Source organism: Rattus rattus, chromosome 11 (assembly GCF_011064425.1).
Source record: "Rattus rattus isolate New Zealand chromosome 11, Rrattus_CSIRO_v1, whole genome shotgun sequence".
In the NCBI taxonomy this organism is placed as follows: domain Eukaryota; kingdom Metazoa; phylum Chordata; class Mammalia; order Rodentia; family Muridae; genus Rattus; species Rattus rattus.
Window position 1 is genome coordinate 62,460,495 of NC_046164.1, and position 17,851 is coordinate 62,478,345.

At 38.4% G+C, this 17,851-nt stretch overlaps 1 protein-coding gene across 8 annotated transcripts in view; it reads right to left on the reverse strand.

Annotated features, from left to right (window-relative positions):
• Cpeb2 (cytoplasmic polyadenylation element binding protein 2) overlaps window positions 1-17,851 on the reverse strand; it is a 52,846-nt gene that overhangs the window by 16,954 nt on the left and 18,041 nt on the right. For 4 of the 8 annotated variants that reach the window (XM_032916931.1, XM_032916927.1, XM_032916930.1 and 1 more), the window contains 2 exons: window positions 10,037-10,087; window positions 3,027-3,050 (listed from right to left, as the gene is read on the reverse strand). In XM_032916931.1, the coding sequence (XP_032772822.1) occupies window positions 3,027-3,050; window positions 10,037-10,087 (75 nt within the window). The remainder of the gene's footprint in view (window positions 1-3,026; window positions 3,051-10,036; window positions 10,088-17,851) is intronic. The other 4 variants (XM_032916933.1, XM_032916929.1, XM_032916932.1 and 1 more) reach the window with 1 other exon arrangement.

A 17,851-nucleotide genomic window follows, 5' to 3' on the forward strand; every position in this document is an offset into this window, starting at 1 on the left:
GTGGGAACAAACAAACAGTAGATAATGCCAGTGCAGCTCCCAAAGCCGACACTGCTAGGCCCAGCAGGCTATGCCCAGAGGCCATGGCCAACTCCCTATGTGGAGCTACTACACTGATGGATTTTGTCATGCTTCAGGGATTTTGTCCTTTCTCAGATGACTATTACAATTATCAAAGATGTGGAAGGTATAACATCAATACACTCCACGAGATTATTAGAAAATCCTGGAAATAAATAATATATTCTATAATAAACTGCTGCTAATTCTTTGTATATAGTGGCAATATACCAACTTTTGGATTAACTGTCCTCCAAACCCCAATGCTTCCTTAGTACATTAATTAAAATAAGTTCTTTATTTCTATTACTCAAATATTCCTATAGCATTTTTATGTTTTCTAGAAAATAGCTGTTCACTCCTCTATCAGAAGGACAGATTGTGACATAGAAATAGAACATTCTGAGTGGCAGGGCTTAAATAAGTCTATAGACCTACTAGTACAATCCTGACCCTTTTCCAACCCAGAGCAGGATGTTCATCCTCAGAACAGGATGAAGAAACACTAACACAGCAACTACAAGGGAAAGGCCGTTTTCCCTATGTGAGGAGGGCAACGTGCCCTCCTCTCCTAGTGCTGCACAACTTCCGGGGCCCCAGGCTCCTGACACTCACAGATAGATACCTCTGGCTTTGCTCATTACTTTTGTATAATTACACTTTGATCATCCCTAAAGTATATTTCATAAATCAATACCTAGAACCAGCTTGAGTTAAAGTTCTTGTTGACATTATTAAGGAACTGAAAATATAACAGACATTTATTTTGGCAGTTCTTTGGTTTAACTACAGCCAAGTGAGAAGGCTTTAAAACAGAAGGTGCTGCTCTTTGCTGCAGAAAGGTCAGGCAAAGGTGGGAAGGAAGAAGGCACTTCTAAAACCCACTGGTCAAGGGGTCAGGCTGCCTTCTGACACTTGATGCTGCCCCACCTCCACGGCATCAGAGCACCACCAGTAACGCCAGCTCGACTTTGACACATCCCTCATGAACAGCTGTATTTATTCTAACAAAAAGGAATGACCAAAGGGACACACATCATTTCACTAGCCTATCAAACCTGCAGCACAGGTTCATATTAGGGAACTCCTGGAGGCTAGAAGGGTTGGAGACTGCTAATACGTCAGTGTGAAGGGAAAATGAAGAGACAGCAGAAAGATAGCTGGGCTACCGTCTCTATTCCTTTTGAACTGTTTTCCTGGTGTGCAGGGCTTTTTCTTTCTTTCTTTCTTTTTTTAATAAAATATTTCTTTTACTTACCAAGCCAAGGCACTTCCAAATTCAAATGAAATCTAATAGCAGCTAGTTTCAATGGTAAACCTCTCATCTGACCATCCAAACTGGAAGTGCAGCATGGATTTATGTATAACTCTAGAGGACTACAACTCTATGATAGCCATGGTGTACAAACCTGAGGAAAAAGAGGCCACAGCTCCCAGCTGTCATGAAGAAGCTCCCAGCTCAGGACAAGAGAATATGGAGGCTTATACCTAGTGCTGAGGTAGCTCTGAAGTGGAGCGCCTCTTTTTACAGCTCCCAAGGGGAGACATAGCTAGGAAGATAGCAAGTCCCTATCTGAGCAGCAAGGAATTAAATGTCTGTTTTTCTTCCTGTATCATCGTCTGCAGTTACTGAGCTGAGCTATAATAAGAAAACCACTGAGTCTGATACCTTGCTCTTAAAAATTTAGCACACTATATTTATATCAGAATATGCCCAACTGACTTAACACAAGAAACTAGAAATAAAACATAAACAGTGTCTGACATGAAAAGAATTCTGCTCTATTATTTTAAAATCACCTGAAAAATCAGATTGGTAAATATTTTCAAGAGAATCAAAGTTCCACACTTTATTGTCAAGTTATCTGGAACACAGATCTGAAAACAGAGCAACCTCCCCTCTGTTCCAGCTCACTAACAGTATCCTTTAGAAAATTACTCAGCCTTACTCTTCCAGGCTTTTAGAAACTTAAAGGACGCAAAGATTCAGTCAAGTATCTGCAGAGCCAAGATCCAGCAATGAAGTTAAACTGATATATGAAATGGGAGCTACCACTTAAGAACATGAAATACCAAGCACAGGCTGTCAGTGCTCATAACTGGTTTTGCCTGTGTGTTGGAGAAGGCATTATCAACAGAGGGATACAACCGCATGTGTGTCAGGTACAGCCAAGGGCACAGGCATTACTGTCTCTCTTCCATGGCTTCAGGGAACTCAGAGGGAAGAGCGAACACTTGAGGTCGGGCTCACTGCTCTACTCAAGTGGGTTTGCTTCTTCCCATGTTCCCTTCCCTTCCTTTCACCTTCTACACATGGTAAAGGCAGAGAGGTTCAGCGACAGAAGGTGCCCCTGCTCTTCCATGGCGCTCGTTCAGCAGTAGCCCCATACCACAAAGCCTGGTCCCTTGGTCCCAGTAAGAATGCTCAAGGAATTCCTGTTATGAGGAGGGAAGGGAAAGGGACGTAGGTAGGAGTAGAGAAAGGGGCTGAACGGAATCTCAGCATCACAGATTCAATGACAGAATATGGGTTCTGTCAATGACAACAGTAATCTACTTACACAGGTGTCACTTCCAACCGAGTCAGACAGAAACCGGGTCGTTGATAAGACAATTGGTTATTGAGTAGAAAATCACATCACATGTCACTCTTGTTAATACTAACAACTTATTTAAGGATATATGCAATAGCCTTATTTTAGAAGATAGAGACATAATTTTTAATAAGAGTTAAAAATTTGGACAGTTTAAGAAGGACAGATTTTATTTAATAACTATTAGTATGAAAATACACCCTTATAGGTTAAGAGTTAAAATTTGAAAGTTGGTAAGTGCTTGCATCAACATGTGATTCTTCTTTGAGTTTTCAGACATCGTATGAAAAATTTCTGAGATCAGTAATTATGACATTGATCAACACAGCCCAATTAGAAACAGATGAACTATAGCAAACAGAAAGGAATTACCTCGTCTTCGCCCATAACTCCTTGCTGCATGTAAACAAAGGACAAATTGTAAAATGTTAGAACTAAAAATAAGCCCACACACACAAATATCCACGATATGAAAAGCTATGTGGGCATTTAGAAAATGTTACTCTAAGACTGATGATAATGTCAGCACTTAAACTTGGCTTATTTTATCATTTACAAAGCACTTATATATATATACACATATATACAGATATACACGTGATATATGTCAGATATATTCTTTACAAATATTTTATACATATGCCATCTGAGCCTAAGCTGTAAAATCAGACAGAAACAGCTATATAAAACTCACAGATACTTGTTTCACCTAATCATGATAGAAATACTTAACAATTTACAGTTAAATGGTTCCCAAAATAGTTTTCTCAATGAATGAAACTAATTAGAACTAAATTCCTGTTTTTCTTCTTTTGATAAAATAGTATGGTATATATTGTTTGCCAGCTATGTAGAATAATTAATCTACGTTGCAGACAGAGCTGACAAGGTAGTACTAGAAAATGTAAATGGTCAAGAAAGTTCACTGTTACTGAGTTGTGAAAGTAAATCCTGTGTTCAAAGCTGAGTTCAAAGCCACTTAGGGAAACAGTCAGAGACTGCAGCAAATGACATAAATGACACTTTTTAGTCTTCTGACATATAAGAGCTGTTGACTGTGTGTCTGCCTTTAGGTAAAAGGCATTCTAGCACAAATTAAAATGACTACTCTCACGAATGATAAATGCTAGCAAGATAAGGTAGAAAGGAGCTGGCAGTTTACACCATTCCTGAGGATAATGTATGAATGTGAAGTCTTCACAGAAAGTAAGCAGTGTTGAGAAATCTCTCCCTCAATCAGCACACTAAATGAGTGTTTTAGCCTGATAATTTTTATGATACAAGCAATAAACAAAAAGCAAATGCTAGAAGACTAAGGTCTTAATTCATGTTTACAGATTGGGGAAACAAGAAACATTCAATGTTGAATAAATCTCAATTCAAATTTGTATTAGAAATGTCCTCTCTGTAAAGTATAAAAAACTTAAAAGGTCAAACGATATATTTCACATATGAAGTATGTTTTGCGTTATGTAAGGCTATGTAATATATCTTGAAATGTACAGTAAGGCTTTTCTCTTAAGAAATGCTACTCTATGCTAATATGACATTAATTTTCCTATAATAATGAGTAGGGAAGAAAAAACATGTCATGTCTCAGTCATTTCAACTTCCCAGAAATAAGTGGGTAAGCATAAGGCTTCCTCCATCAGTCTTTTAAGCAGCTACCAACTAGCACCATCCCTGTCACTACAGTACACGTCCCTGTCACTACAGTACACGTCCCTGTCACTACAGTACATGCTCAGTCTGCTCTTGGGCGCCAACAGATGCACAGTCTATTTACACCTTACTTGACACGTGTTAGTGTTGCTTGTAGAATTCTGTTTAATTCGTCTAAGACTTAAAGAGACTTTAAAAATAGTTTCACCTCAAGGGGAAACTAATTGTAGAAGATCAAGTCAGATTGATAAAATTAACTTAAACAGAGCTATTTAATGAAATTCCCTTAAGTCTTAACAGGTACAATAAATCTTCAAGTAGTTAACAGGTCCCACTGCATGGCAACACCTCAGGAGTTAAGTCTCTTGCTTTTCCTAGAGGTATCCCAATAATATTCAAACTAAACTTAAATTAAAATTAAATTAAATTAAATTAAAATTTCAACCATGGTTCAAAAGATCAAAGATTCATAAAACAAATGAAAACTATCTTTAACAAATTTGAAATCCAAACATCAATTGTGACAAGGTTAGAATGTGGAGACTAATTCCTGACCTAATACGACACCATCAGTCCTGCTGCTGTTCTTAACTGTTACACGGTAGATGGGACTACTCAGTACTAAAACGGTGAACACATGGGTAAATATGCACATCATCACAAGTCTAGTGCAATCCCTAGTGTTGACATAATTATTTAGGAAATTCTCTTAACTATCTCATGCTAGAAGAATTTCAGAAACCCGTTAAGAGACGTTCTACTTATTTTTTGGACAAATTTCAGATTCAAAGCCTCTACATTATCAAAACTAGAAATGTGGCCGCTATGATATTCAGTGGGTAAAAGTACTTGCCATGCAAGCCACAAGACGAGTTCAACCCCAGGAACCCAACCTGGAAGGAGAGAACAGACTCCTGACAGCCATTCTCTGACTTCCACAGGGGGCATATGGTACAAACACAGCCACACCCGACTCATGAATACATGCTGGTGGGGGGGGGTGGTGGTTAATAAGTAAAATAGAATTGTCTAAAAATGAAGCTAAACTATGGGAAACATTTCCTACCCTGTCATAGAAATCATCATTTTGGCACCACTGCACTACAAATGATGAGTCTAATACCTATTTCTATTACGGTTTTTATGTGGAGTTCTGGGGTCTGAACTTCTAAATAAAAATACGATTTCAAGTGATTTATTCTTCAAAATATGTTTTATAAAGCATTTATAAAGAAATAACTCTTCATAGATTGCTGGTACTCTTTATGTACAAAGAAGGCTCTGAAGTAGTTTGAAGACTTATACAAGGGCCTATCGCGGGCGCTTGGGGCAAGTCACCAATGATGTTATTCAGGCTCTAACCAGACAACAACAAGGAACAGAACAGCTCTTCGGGGACTTGGTGTTCTTAACTACTGGTTCTCAGCTCAGCATAGCTAAATTACTTCAGCATAGGAAGAAAAATACAAAATCAGCTAGAAATAAAGGTTAAAATTCTGTGGGTGAGAAGCTAAAACAACTATCATTTCTCTAACATTAACAGGGCAAAACTAAAAAGAAAAATACCCATGCTCCAAGTGACAATCCTTTTCAAAATCCCACATCACCATCCACTGCACTCACTGGCCCTGGTGTGCGCAGCCTCCATATGAGGGCTACCCATGATTCCTCACTTCACAAAGGCTACCCATGATTCCTCACTTCACAAAGGCTACCCATGATTCCTCACTTCATACACTGACATGGTAGGTTCAGAGCACCCACCCGAGAAGCACAGCATCAACAGGGGCTTGTTCTCGGCACAGGGCCTCATCAGGCCGAGCTGGCCTCGAGCTCACTACGCTGCTGAGGACTGCCGTGGACTCCCGGTTCTCTTGCTTCTACCTCCCAAGTGCTAGGACGACACGCATCCACCACCATGCCAGCTTGGGTAAATTTCCTTAATTAAAAGATCCCTCTGATTCATTTCAGCCCAAAATAAGGCAAGGTCTTGATCACATAAATGGTGTATTATACGGATAATAAATGCAAATTTAAACTCCAGACTAGGTCCCTCATCTCATACTTTGTTCTGTCTGTTCCCCTTTTGTGTAAATGTATCTAATTTTCTTTTGGGAAAGTGGGGGGGAATGCACACAAATACTTGACATACATACATTTTCCTTACTATTGCAAGAAATGCAGATTTCTGGCATTGGTGTTATTCTTTTCCTGATATTACACATGTTAGGTTTATACACTCAAAAATATAAACATTTTAACTGTCATTCTAAATAATCAAAACTGCTAATTTAAACAGGCTATCTGCATGCAATGTGACTTTTTAAAAAAGCTGATGAAAACTAAATATAGACATATAACTGTGACTTACAATAATAGTAGTCGTTAGCCATCAAGTCAACGTTATTTCCAACTTATCTGAGGAACATGGTCTCTTCAGAAACAGGAGCCTCTCTGTGGTTCTATTTTTCTTTTGACTAGATAGATGGAAGGTGCCGTGCACACCAGCTAGTCCCCAGCTGACGTACCTGCTAGCCTCTGCCTCCTGAGTCCCACAATTAAAGGTTCCAGGCTCCAGTTATACAACTCCATGAGCTATGTGGGTGCCAGGCTTTCTCTCATGCTAAGGGACATCGGAGTAGCAGTAGCTCAGTTATGAGTCTGGCAAAGGCTCTTCCTAGGGCAATGCTGCATGGTCAGCATTGATTAACTTTCTATTCCCCAAGATTTATTTAAGCCTTGCCTGAAAGTTTTAACCACAACACATAATTAACTCCTAAGGAGTTATAAGGCCTTTCTAATTTTAGTATATTTAATTTGTATTGTTTTCACTCTTACTTATATTGTATGTTTAATTAAAGAATTCAGATGCACACTGTAATCACTGATTTCTGTCAGCTACATGTATTTTCTTAAAAATACTACTTAATTTAAATAGCCATACATTTGTTTAAAAATATATCTCTGTACCATTGAATTTTATCCCATCCACCCCATGGAACAAGTGTCCCTCACTGCAGCAAACTTAACGGACCCAAACTTTGTCCTTACATACAACTTCTAACATAGCTTCTTCCTATTGGTTTTCCTGCAATAATAAAAACAAGTTTTCTGCTTTTATATACAATATCCTTGCAATAGCTGCAAACACCAGTTACGTTAGCTCTTCATCATATGACATGTGAAGTAACCTCCCAGCTTGTCGTGTGCTCATATGACTCCAGTTCCATTCCTCTGTGATCTTTTCAACTGATTTCCATCACTTCCTCTCCCCGGCTAATGTGTACTCATAGAAGCTGTTCTAAATATGTGCACTCAGTCCTCACACCAGTCCCCCGAGGCAAGCAGTGTGCTCTGGCTTACATATTAAGGAATAAAGTCAAGGTCAAGTCAAGTATGCTGCTCCAGGTTGTACAGGAAGGTGAGCTGGTGTCAGAGTCTGTGATGCTGTCCACACACCTCCACCAAGCACGGTGCTGCGAAATGTCCTACTAAGTACTTATCTTTAAAGTGAGCAGGGTTAGCTATGCTTACAGTAACAAGGAGTAATGGCTCTGCAACTGAGCCAGCTTCTCCACAGCGAATGAAATCTAGACAACGAGACGCTCTACTTTCTTCACCAGTCAGGAGTATTTAGCAGCTATTTAATATAGAAGGAGCCTTGTGCTAACATTGCTTAATCCCCTGGTTTCCTGGGAACGTAGCATGCTTATATTCTTAGAATATAGCTAAACTGCATTTGTTAAAGAAAAAATTTCCCCTTACTTCCGAGCGCTGTTACTTCCCTTTATTTGGTGACTTCCATTTCTTGTTCCTTAAGACTTCCTCACCCCAATTAAGAGACTCTTGTTTAACCTCTCAACTCTGCATTCCCAAGGAACAAACTATCATTGTCCTGACTTGAATACATATTGATATCCTAAAGTCTTTACCTTCTTTTCCTTCCCCAGTCCTTGCCAAAACAGCTCAAGTTTCCAAGTCGTCTTTCTTCACTGAGTAAGCATTATGGCCTCAAATGGCGACTACTAAGAGTGCTCATATTTAGAAGACAATAAAATAAAATAAGCGTACTTTGTACTAGATATAACTTGCCTGAAATAAAATATTCTCATGTTCTTTATGAAGAATAATAATTCAGTCAAGATTCATAGGGCTTTAAGCAATTTGAAAAAGCAATTAACAGTTTAGTGTAACAACAACAAAACAAAACCAAAAAACCTAAACACACTGCGATACCATTGTGCCTGTCATTGTCCTTGCTTAGGTGACTGGCAGTCCGCTGTAAGTATCTGGGTTACTCCTCAGGCAACACCGGAAGGTTGCTGTGAGTAATGCAACTCAGACACCTTTGAAGGCTACCAGGCTACCTTCTTTCAAATGTACTCTGACACATGAAAATGGACAATTTCAGTGACTTTTTCAGAGGTAAAAATAAAAGTGATTTATTTTTATTTCCCACACAGACTATTTAAGGGAAATGAATCTATATATAGTTTATTGTTTCCAAAGCCTATCATACTTCACAAACTGAATGGACAGAACATTAACAGTAAGCTAGGTTGCTATTTTAAATTCAGTTTCAATAGCACCATGTTAGCTACAGAGAGAAACAGACAAGATGGATAGCGAGGGAAAAGAGGAATAAAGAGGTCCCTGAACGACGTTTCAGGCATCCGCCTTCTACGGAAGTCCCAGCACTTGGACTAGGTTACACTAGGCTGCTATGTGTTAGAGACTTAGTGCCTCCCAGACCGAACCACACCAGCGTCCCCGTCACTCTACACTCTCCAGCAGACAGCTGAGTTCTCCTGTCAGTCACTACCGTCATCATCCACACGTCTAATTTTGCCGTGGCCTCACTTTCAGATTTGCTTCCACAACTTCATTACATCTTATTCCAACAAAGCTTTAATTAAATAAGAGCCAAGCCAGCATAATAATGTGATTTGAAATAAATATTACTTTTAGTTCTCCCTCCTCTTTGTCCTTCCTAGCCTGCATCTAATTCAAAATTACTCCTAGAAGTCATGCCCATTCCCACTCCCACGCCATGTGTAAGCTACATCCTGTGACTATAAATATATTTGTCCAATATAGGAAAAGAAACTTCAAAGGTTTTCTTTTCTGGCTGGTAAACTTCTAACTTCTAGTTAGAATATGTTAAATCAGTGTGATTACTACATTTATAAATTCACCACTATAATCCTTAAAACAAACACAAGGGTTTTACTAAGTACTAGGGGTCTATGCACTTTGCAAGTTTTTATCTCACTTAATTTTTATAAAACCATGAGATTCTATCTCCAGTTTACAGAGTGAAAAATAGCAAACTAAAAACAGTGTTACTTGTCCTAGGTCAAAGTTTGAAATAGAGCCCCAACATTCAAACAGGAATTGCTGAATTATAGTGCTACAAATATACTTCCCAATGACTTTGGGGGAGACACACAAATGCCTAATTCCCACAGCATTTTCTCAGTTTTGTAAAAGTTGAGTTTCATTATGTTGCCCAGAATGGTGTGTATCTGATGGGTTGCACAATGCTCAGTCCAGCATCCTGCTGAGCCGAGACTATAGGTGAGCATGGCCATGCCTGCCCACAGGCTTATTTTATAAACTGACTAAAGTGTCTGTGCAGAGGAATGTTCAGGAGAATGCACATACAACCATCTTCACTTGTAGGAACCAAATGGAAACATCAAATCTTTGGGAAAACTTACCATTTAACATTAACAGATTGTCGGTTCCTGGATGAGGATAGCTCAAACGACCTTGAAAAAAAAAAACAGGAAAAGAAGAATTTGAAGTTTATGAAGCGCTTTGAAAAGAAAAAAAACGGTGAGGTGGGGGTAAGTAGGGTTAAGAAAATAATATTAATCACTGTATTTTTAAAACTAAAAAGTTAATCTAGAAGTCATCATATATCAACTTTGAAATGTGAAAACAAAAGGAGAAAGGTAATCTTGATTGCCAAGGCGTAAGATCACAATGTGATTTGAGATCAAATGAAAACACAGCAGTGCTTATCTCTATCTGAATTTTAAAAGCAGCAAGGGTGCCCTAGTCCTGCAAACATAAACACACGTTTTTTAAATGGACCCAAACAGTTTGAAATTTTCTTTAGTTTTTTTTTTTCTCTTGCCAAAAATAAAGCTTCAAGGAAACGTATTTATATTTAAAAATCAATAACTACAATATGAAAAATGAGAACACCTTTTAATTTTTTACTTAATGTAGTTTTATACTGTCATATTTAAATAAATTCAAAGAAGACATTCTAGGCTATTAATACATAGAGGTGTGTCCCTCATTTAGAGTTTAAAAATTTTTTTATGAAGAAAAATAGAAAATACTAAGGTTTGTAAGAACAGCAACAAAGTGTCTGCTCTAAGTCACTCTTCTTGAAGACTCTCTATTTATAAAATTTGGAGACAACAGTTTGCCTCAACGATGGTATACAGAAAACATACTATATCTCAGTGAGCATCTGCGCAATCGAATATTCTGTTGGATAATGCCAACACCGAGGATGACCATTATTGAAGCTCATTAAAATGCAGAGTCTTTTCCTGGTATCTAATTCTGATGTTTTATTTTTAAGGCTACATTAAAATTTAGTGCTAGGATTGCATTCTAGTCACCTCGGCATAGCTCTCCTTTAAAAGGACAGTGATTCAACACGAAGTCACTGCCATCAGAGGAGTGAGTGTAAACTTTTGATTTTGAAATGATTAATTAGAGTACTCTGTGCACCCTTACTCCCCTAGCCAAAAACTCTGACAAGACTTGATATATCCAAATGTACTCTACGAGCCACAGACTGTAGTTTTTGTCGTATTTAAAGCAGTGAATTGATTACCTACTAATATTAAGAATAATTGGCAGATATTCCAATTTTGAACATAAATATATATACACATGCACATATTAATGATGTAGAGATTCACATATAAACATGCATAAAATAATCTCTTGAACATTTTGAGTTCTGATTCCAAACAGTGAAGAAAACTAAGCCATTTTCCCTTAAAAGATTATTTTACCATCTCTTATTTACTCCCACATTTCATGAAAGAAGATATTAGTTCACTAAATGGACTGTTAAATAAAGCTTCCATAGTCTAGAAACATATGATTAATGTCTCCTGTTCTGAAACCTTGGTATAGAGTGAGAATCAGAAAAATTCACAGAGACCGTTCAAAGAGTTTCATTGAACTGGGTTTTAGTAACATGTCACAAAACTTTAAAGGACTCAGTTTATTTTAGACATCAAGACTTTCCTAACATGTTGTTATATTTCATCAAATTTAGAGAAATATTTAAAGCTATCAAAATTGCTCTTTTCTGACTAGTGATTTAAAATAGTAAATTTCTTCAAAAGTGGCAACCTATATGGTTGTTGTGTACAATTCTGTCCTGATAAAATGTAACACACAAAAGGTAAAAATGTAAGATGCATCTTTCCTACAGTATAGTCAAAGAGACAGAAACACAAACTTCAGTAACATTTACTCACTGCTGCAAGAATTATGCATGTACAGCACATCATAAAACAAAACACAAAGGGGCGTTTATCTAAACCCAGAAATACAGCGCCGTGTGCTGCAACATTATATTAAGTAAGTGGAGCTTTTTACTGAAGTTTTGCTCTACCTTAAAGACAGGTGACTATGTGTTGACACAAATTTATTCTCTAATAGGTTCACTATTCCCTTGGACTGTAAAAAAAAGTCTTGGCATTTGAATGGATTTTAAAAGGCACAGAACACAAGTTCAACAGAAAAAAACTATTTGCAAATGAGTATATATATATGTATACTTGTTCTAAAATATTAGAAATCACAATGTAATAACTTCACAATTGAATGAGCAAATATAAACTCAAATTATCAAATAACTTATCCTCTACTACATGTAATATACATTTTAAAGTTAACTTTCATAGTTATTTTTATTTATGCGATCAAAACCAGAAGGTACCTGCCAATTGAAATAATGACCAATATCTGTGGGCTTATTATATGCAAGGAGCTTCTACAGATCTCAACTGCCAATTAGTCTTGCTAAGAATCCCTTGGATTTCACACTATTTTCTTTCTATTCTAATATGAAGACATTATCACAAGAAAGATTGGGTCACTTTCCTGAGGTTTCACCACTGGTGGAATGTTTGATAGGATAGGAACCTATCTGGCTTGATTCTCTTATTGACTGCCTTGATACTGACTTCCTATTGATAAAACAATATAGGAAAAGGCATGCATAGAGGGTTGTAGGCCACGTAAGCTTCAGTACAAAATAAAACAAAATGATGCTCCTTTGAAATAATCCCTTGTGATGAGGCTACAAGGCTGGTGGTACACAAACTGACACTGGTGCCTACCTAGCAACAACGATTTCTTTTCTGAAAAGAAAGGCCCAAAGCATAAAAACTATACTTCTCAGCTTTTGCCACACTGTGTAAGATCTCGACAGAGAATAAAAGATAAAAGTGGGATGTATAATTTTTGGAAAATATCCTTTAGAAGGGAAAGATGTTTGTTCTTTTGTTCTGTTTGCTGAGATGCAGACAGATGGCTAAACTACAGGAGTCCTAGGCCAGGAGGCAGATAACAGAAAAAGTGAAAAGGAACTTAGACATGTTTTAGCCACTATCCTATTGATGTGAAATGACACCATAACCAAGGTACTTCTAATAAAAGACAGCATCTAATCAGGGGCTTGCTTACAGTTTCAGGGGGTCAGTTCATTATCATCATGGTGGGGAGCATAGAAAAATGCAAGCATACGCTGGAGAAGTATCTAAGAGCTACACCCTGATGAACAGAACAGAGCAGTGGGTAGGCACTAGGCGGGGTCCCGGTGACACCTCCTCCACGGCCACGCCTGCTACAACAAGGTAACATCTCTTCACACTTCCCAGTCTACCAAGGGATGATGAAGTATTCAAATGAGTCTGTGAGTCTACGGGGTTATTCTCATTCGCCTGCCATATTCTGCATGTTCCACTTTACAAAAAGAACCTCCATCTCATTGAAACAATTCTAGTTTCCTGAAAACCCACAGGATCTAAGCTTACAAAATCTTGAGGAAAGTCACTCCTTATAATTATAAGCAAGCTTGTAGAATGACCATTTCACAAGGGTTTAATACATCCATAAATAATGAATATGTGCTATTTCTATGCAATTTCCTTTTAGCATTAACGTGGGCCTGGTGGGGTGGCTTAATGGGTAAAGGTACTTGCTACCAAGCCTGAAGGCCTGTGACCAATTTGGTGGAGGGAGGGAACCAACTCCCACAAGTTGTTCTCTGACTTTGAAATGTGTACTGAGCTATGGATACATGCCCATGTGAGCGTGCACATGCACACGTGTGCACGCATGCATGCATGCATGCATGTGCACACACACACACACACACACACACACACACACACACACACACGCACGCACGCACGCCTTAGCTCATGTTGGCCATTTAAATGTATATTCAGCAAGTGGTTGTACTGTCAATTACAAACAGGCTACATCTTGCTTAGACAAAGTAGCAGAATCCAGTCTAATAAGCAGCTGGCACCTCATCCTCTAGAGGGATTATGCTGGCCTTCTTGCTGCTTCTCTACTGTGTCAGGAATCCTCCCGTTGGAGAGTATTTCTACCTCTGATTTCTGCCAAGGATCTCACCGTCAGTCAGTCAGATCTCTAAGTGCTAGGTGCACCATCTACCATCCTGTTCCCGACAGCAGCTTCTTGCTTCCTCTATCCCCACATCCCATTTAAAAAAATAATCTAACAGTTTTTCACCACTGCTCTTAAAAAGAGTTGAAAGATTTACTGAGAGCAGGGCTCCCGTTTCTGTTACTGTCTTTCTAGCACTACAACAGAATGACATATAATGAGCTCTCAGATATTTGTTGAATGAATATATCATTTTATTCTATGATGTGAAATAAAAATTTGACTAAAAGCAGTTATCTAAAGACATGCTGTATGTTGATAGCAGAAACAAAGTTAATGGGAATAAGAAAACAGAGACTTAAAGTGGTGCTTTTTAATCTTTGCTGAGGTAATTTTTCCCTGTCTTCAAGGCAATTTTCTTTAATGAAAGCCTGAGTATTATCTTATTATTGGTTTTCTCTCTGTATTTTCAGTTCTAATTAACCATGGCCCTCTTCTAAACAGCATCATGAATTCCCCCACACTCCCATTCTTTTCTGCCCAGCACATGCATTAACTCCTTGGTCTCATGCATCCTGCGTTATCTGCTATTCACCACTCACACTCGGTAGACATCTAGCAGTGTCAGGACCTTCCCTCTGGATGACGGTAATAACTAACTGCTCCTCACTACTGATGGGAAAATTGTTAAAGTTCAATGTCATGCACTTTGCCCGCATTCTTTATGAAATGACATCACACCCTACAGTCATAAAGATCCTAGGTTACAATTAATATTAGACCAAATTAAAAAAAAAGGGCACAAAAGCACAGTGGTTAAAAGCACCAACTCAAGACCTACCACGTTCTACCACCACTTTTTAGCAGCTGACACTTAGCAGTTATTGATAATAAGCTACTGCATCCAAACATGTGTTACATGCTAGCTGGAGGAAAACATGTGTTTGATATGTGCTCAATGTAGAGTTATTTTAATACCCACACCTATGAATGCCTACCTGAAGATAACTAGCACGCCTTCTTATGAACTTTCAATAAAGCTCTGTGTTTGCTTTAACTAATCCAATATTATTTCCACGATCTACACTTCACCTTTACTTCTAGGTCTACACAACTTATATAAAGTTCCAAAACACCTCTTAGAATGAGTGTAGACCTTACCAACCTTGAATAATTCAAACTTCTAATCAGTTCCAGTGTGCTTGACGATAATTTCTATATCCCCTTCCCCAAAATCTTTATGCATACCCCTAAAGCCTTAGAAAGAAGATTATAAAAATGCAAAAGATGCAAAGACCAGACCCCAAGGAAACAAGAACAACACTCTGACTTCTAACTAATAAAAGCCAATGTTTGCTAGAGCAAGTGCTCACTCTTAAATCAAGTGCTATCATAACTCTCATCTACCCATTGGATGCTTACCTCTCTGTCCTAGCATCACTCTATACTATACCTATACAAAGAACACCAACAATTGTGACTCTAACTGCTCCAAGCACAGTGTAACTAAGAGAAAACAAGAAAGAAAACGCTAAACTCAAGTCTTTAGTTATCTAGTAAGATAATGTGTTAGTCATTCCATTAAAACTAATATAAAAATAATATTAAAATCAAGTTGAGGTAATGGCTAACCTTTCTACCATGAAAGCATTTGTGAAAATGAAAATAATGCTGACAGCTACCAAAAACAACAAATAAAAAATCTACCATATCACCATCCCAGTTTTTGCTTTCAGTTTAGCACTGAACAGGAGATACTCAACAGATCATGTTTCCACCGTGCGGGGGATGAGCTCACGACCTTGGGAGTGCTGGGCAATACTGGACCCCTGAGCTGCAACCCTGAGCCTAACACTTTATACCACACTGTGGGAAAGGCTCTGTGCGAATGAAAAGTAGGCTGGGCTCATATTGGGTAGATTAGGTATGGTAAATACAGTTTGGACTGACAATATTTTTGATTATAGATCTAAATATACACATAGTCATAAAATCAAACATATTTAGTGTATCCTGTGGAAGTACAGATTAAAAACTCATGAGATTTTCATTTAAAAGGTATAAATATATAAAATACTAACTGTAATGATACATGCTATTATAGAAGCATGAATACCACATGTTATGATTCTGAAAGTGCTAAACAAATATTTGTAAAGAATAGAATTATAATGTTTACTTATAAAAATAGATACTGTGCCTCTATTTGCTTGGCATTTCCATAGATGTGAAGGCAAAGTAAAAATAGATACATGGCTAGTGTTCTGATGACATAGTCTCATTTGATACTTGAAAACAAAGAAGCTATTATAGTTTAAATAAATGAGATACTCTGAAGGAAATCTGATTCTCTAAGGCTTTCACACCATATAATCTAACCCATGTAGGGGATGCCCAAGCTTCCTCACTACGGAAGTACAAGCTGACCAGGAACTACAGCCTTCCACTTAAGACATGGAGGAAGCAGTACTTTTTATTTGCCTCTTCAACTTTGTCAATCAACTAAAATGGTGCACCAGGGCAAAGATAAATGGAATGGATCACAGGAGAACCACGTGAACATTTGTTCTGGAAGCTGTAAGTTTCAGAAGCATAACTGACTCCAGAAGCCATAAATCACTGAAGACACAACCCCAAGTGACTCTGTGCATGGGGAACGTCATCAGGAAGAAAGCGGTCAACTGGCCAGAATCTGCTCTAAGAAACTCTGGCTAACCCTGAAGGCAGAGGAGAAAGCAAAGTGCCTGTTAACTTTAAAAATCACCAGACAGATATTCTGCCACCTTCTTGGTTCTTCACAGAGGACTACAGAGCTAGACTGACACCCAGGTCTGCTCCCTAGACCACATGAAAGATCAAGATACAGACATTGTTTGTACCATGGGCTTTACAGCCCATGCACAGTTACACCCGGCCGCATGCACAGAGCTTCCGTTCCCACTTCAGCAGTGTACTTCAATGTATGGATCATAAACGAGTTCTGTATTAGGACAGCTTCCAGTGTGAGAGGAAAACAAACAGAAAGGAAAAACTACATAGAGAAAGCAGAGAAAGCACTGTAAACTTAAAAAGCTCTCCACATAAGAGTATCCACCAGGCAACTAAGATCAAATAAGGTTAAAAGGCATATTAGCAAAGTTCTGAAAATTGTTCTAAGAGGATCATGAAACTGCAGTCACATGGCCCGAGAGCATCTCTCCCAGTGCTCAGTAGTGAACCAGTGACATCACACAGCTCTGTGCTCCTTCCCAGCACCACAGAAACACAAATCAAAACAACAGCAAAGTATTTTTTAAAAAGACAACTATTTGTGGAGCCAAGCAAATATCTAATTCATAAAGTAAGTAGAACAGAGGAAAGCACATGTGCAACATGTGACCTATTAATTGTTATGAAACTTCCGGTCTGCAGGCATGGAAAAAATCAGAGCTCCAGAACTTAAAAAAAGAGACAATCATGCAACAGGCTTCAGAATAGCATCACACTTGACAGGAACCCGGGATAAAAGATTAAGTCATAATACTGTGACATTCCAAGCTGAGAAAGTGTAACTCTATACTGTTCTGCCATCTTCTACAAAGAAAATCAGTGTGCTTGTATTTATGAAGGTTAAAATTTACAGCCTATCGGCAGGAAGAAACTGTACCACAGGCCCAGCCAAACAACGTCTAGGTATCTTTAGACAAGGACATGGGGTAAACTGCACCCATACCTTGGGCACCATTTCCTGTCACACAACTCAAGAGGAGGAGGAGGAGGAGGAGGAGGAGGAGATAATGATGATGGTGGTGGTGGTGGTGGTGGTGATGATAAGGGTATGATTTCTGTGGATCTATTATGGCTGCCAGCTTAGG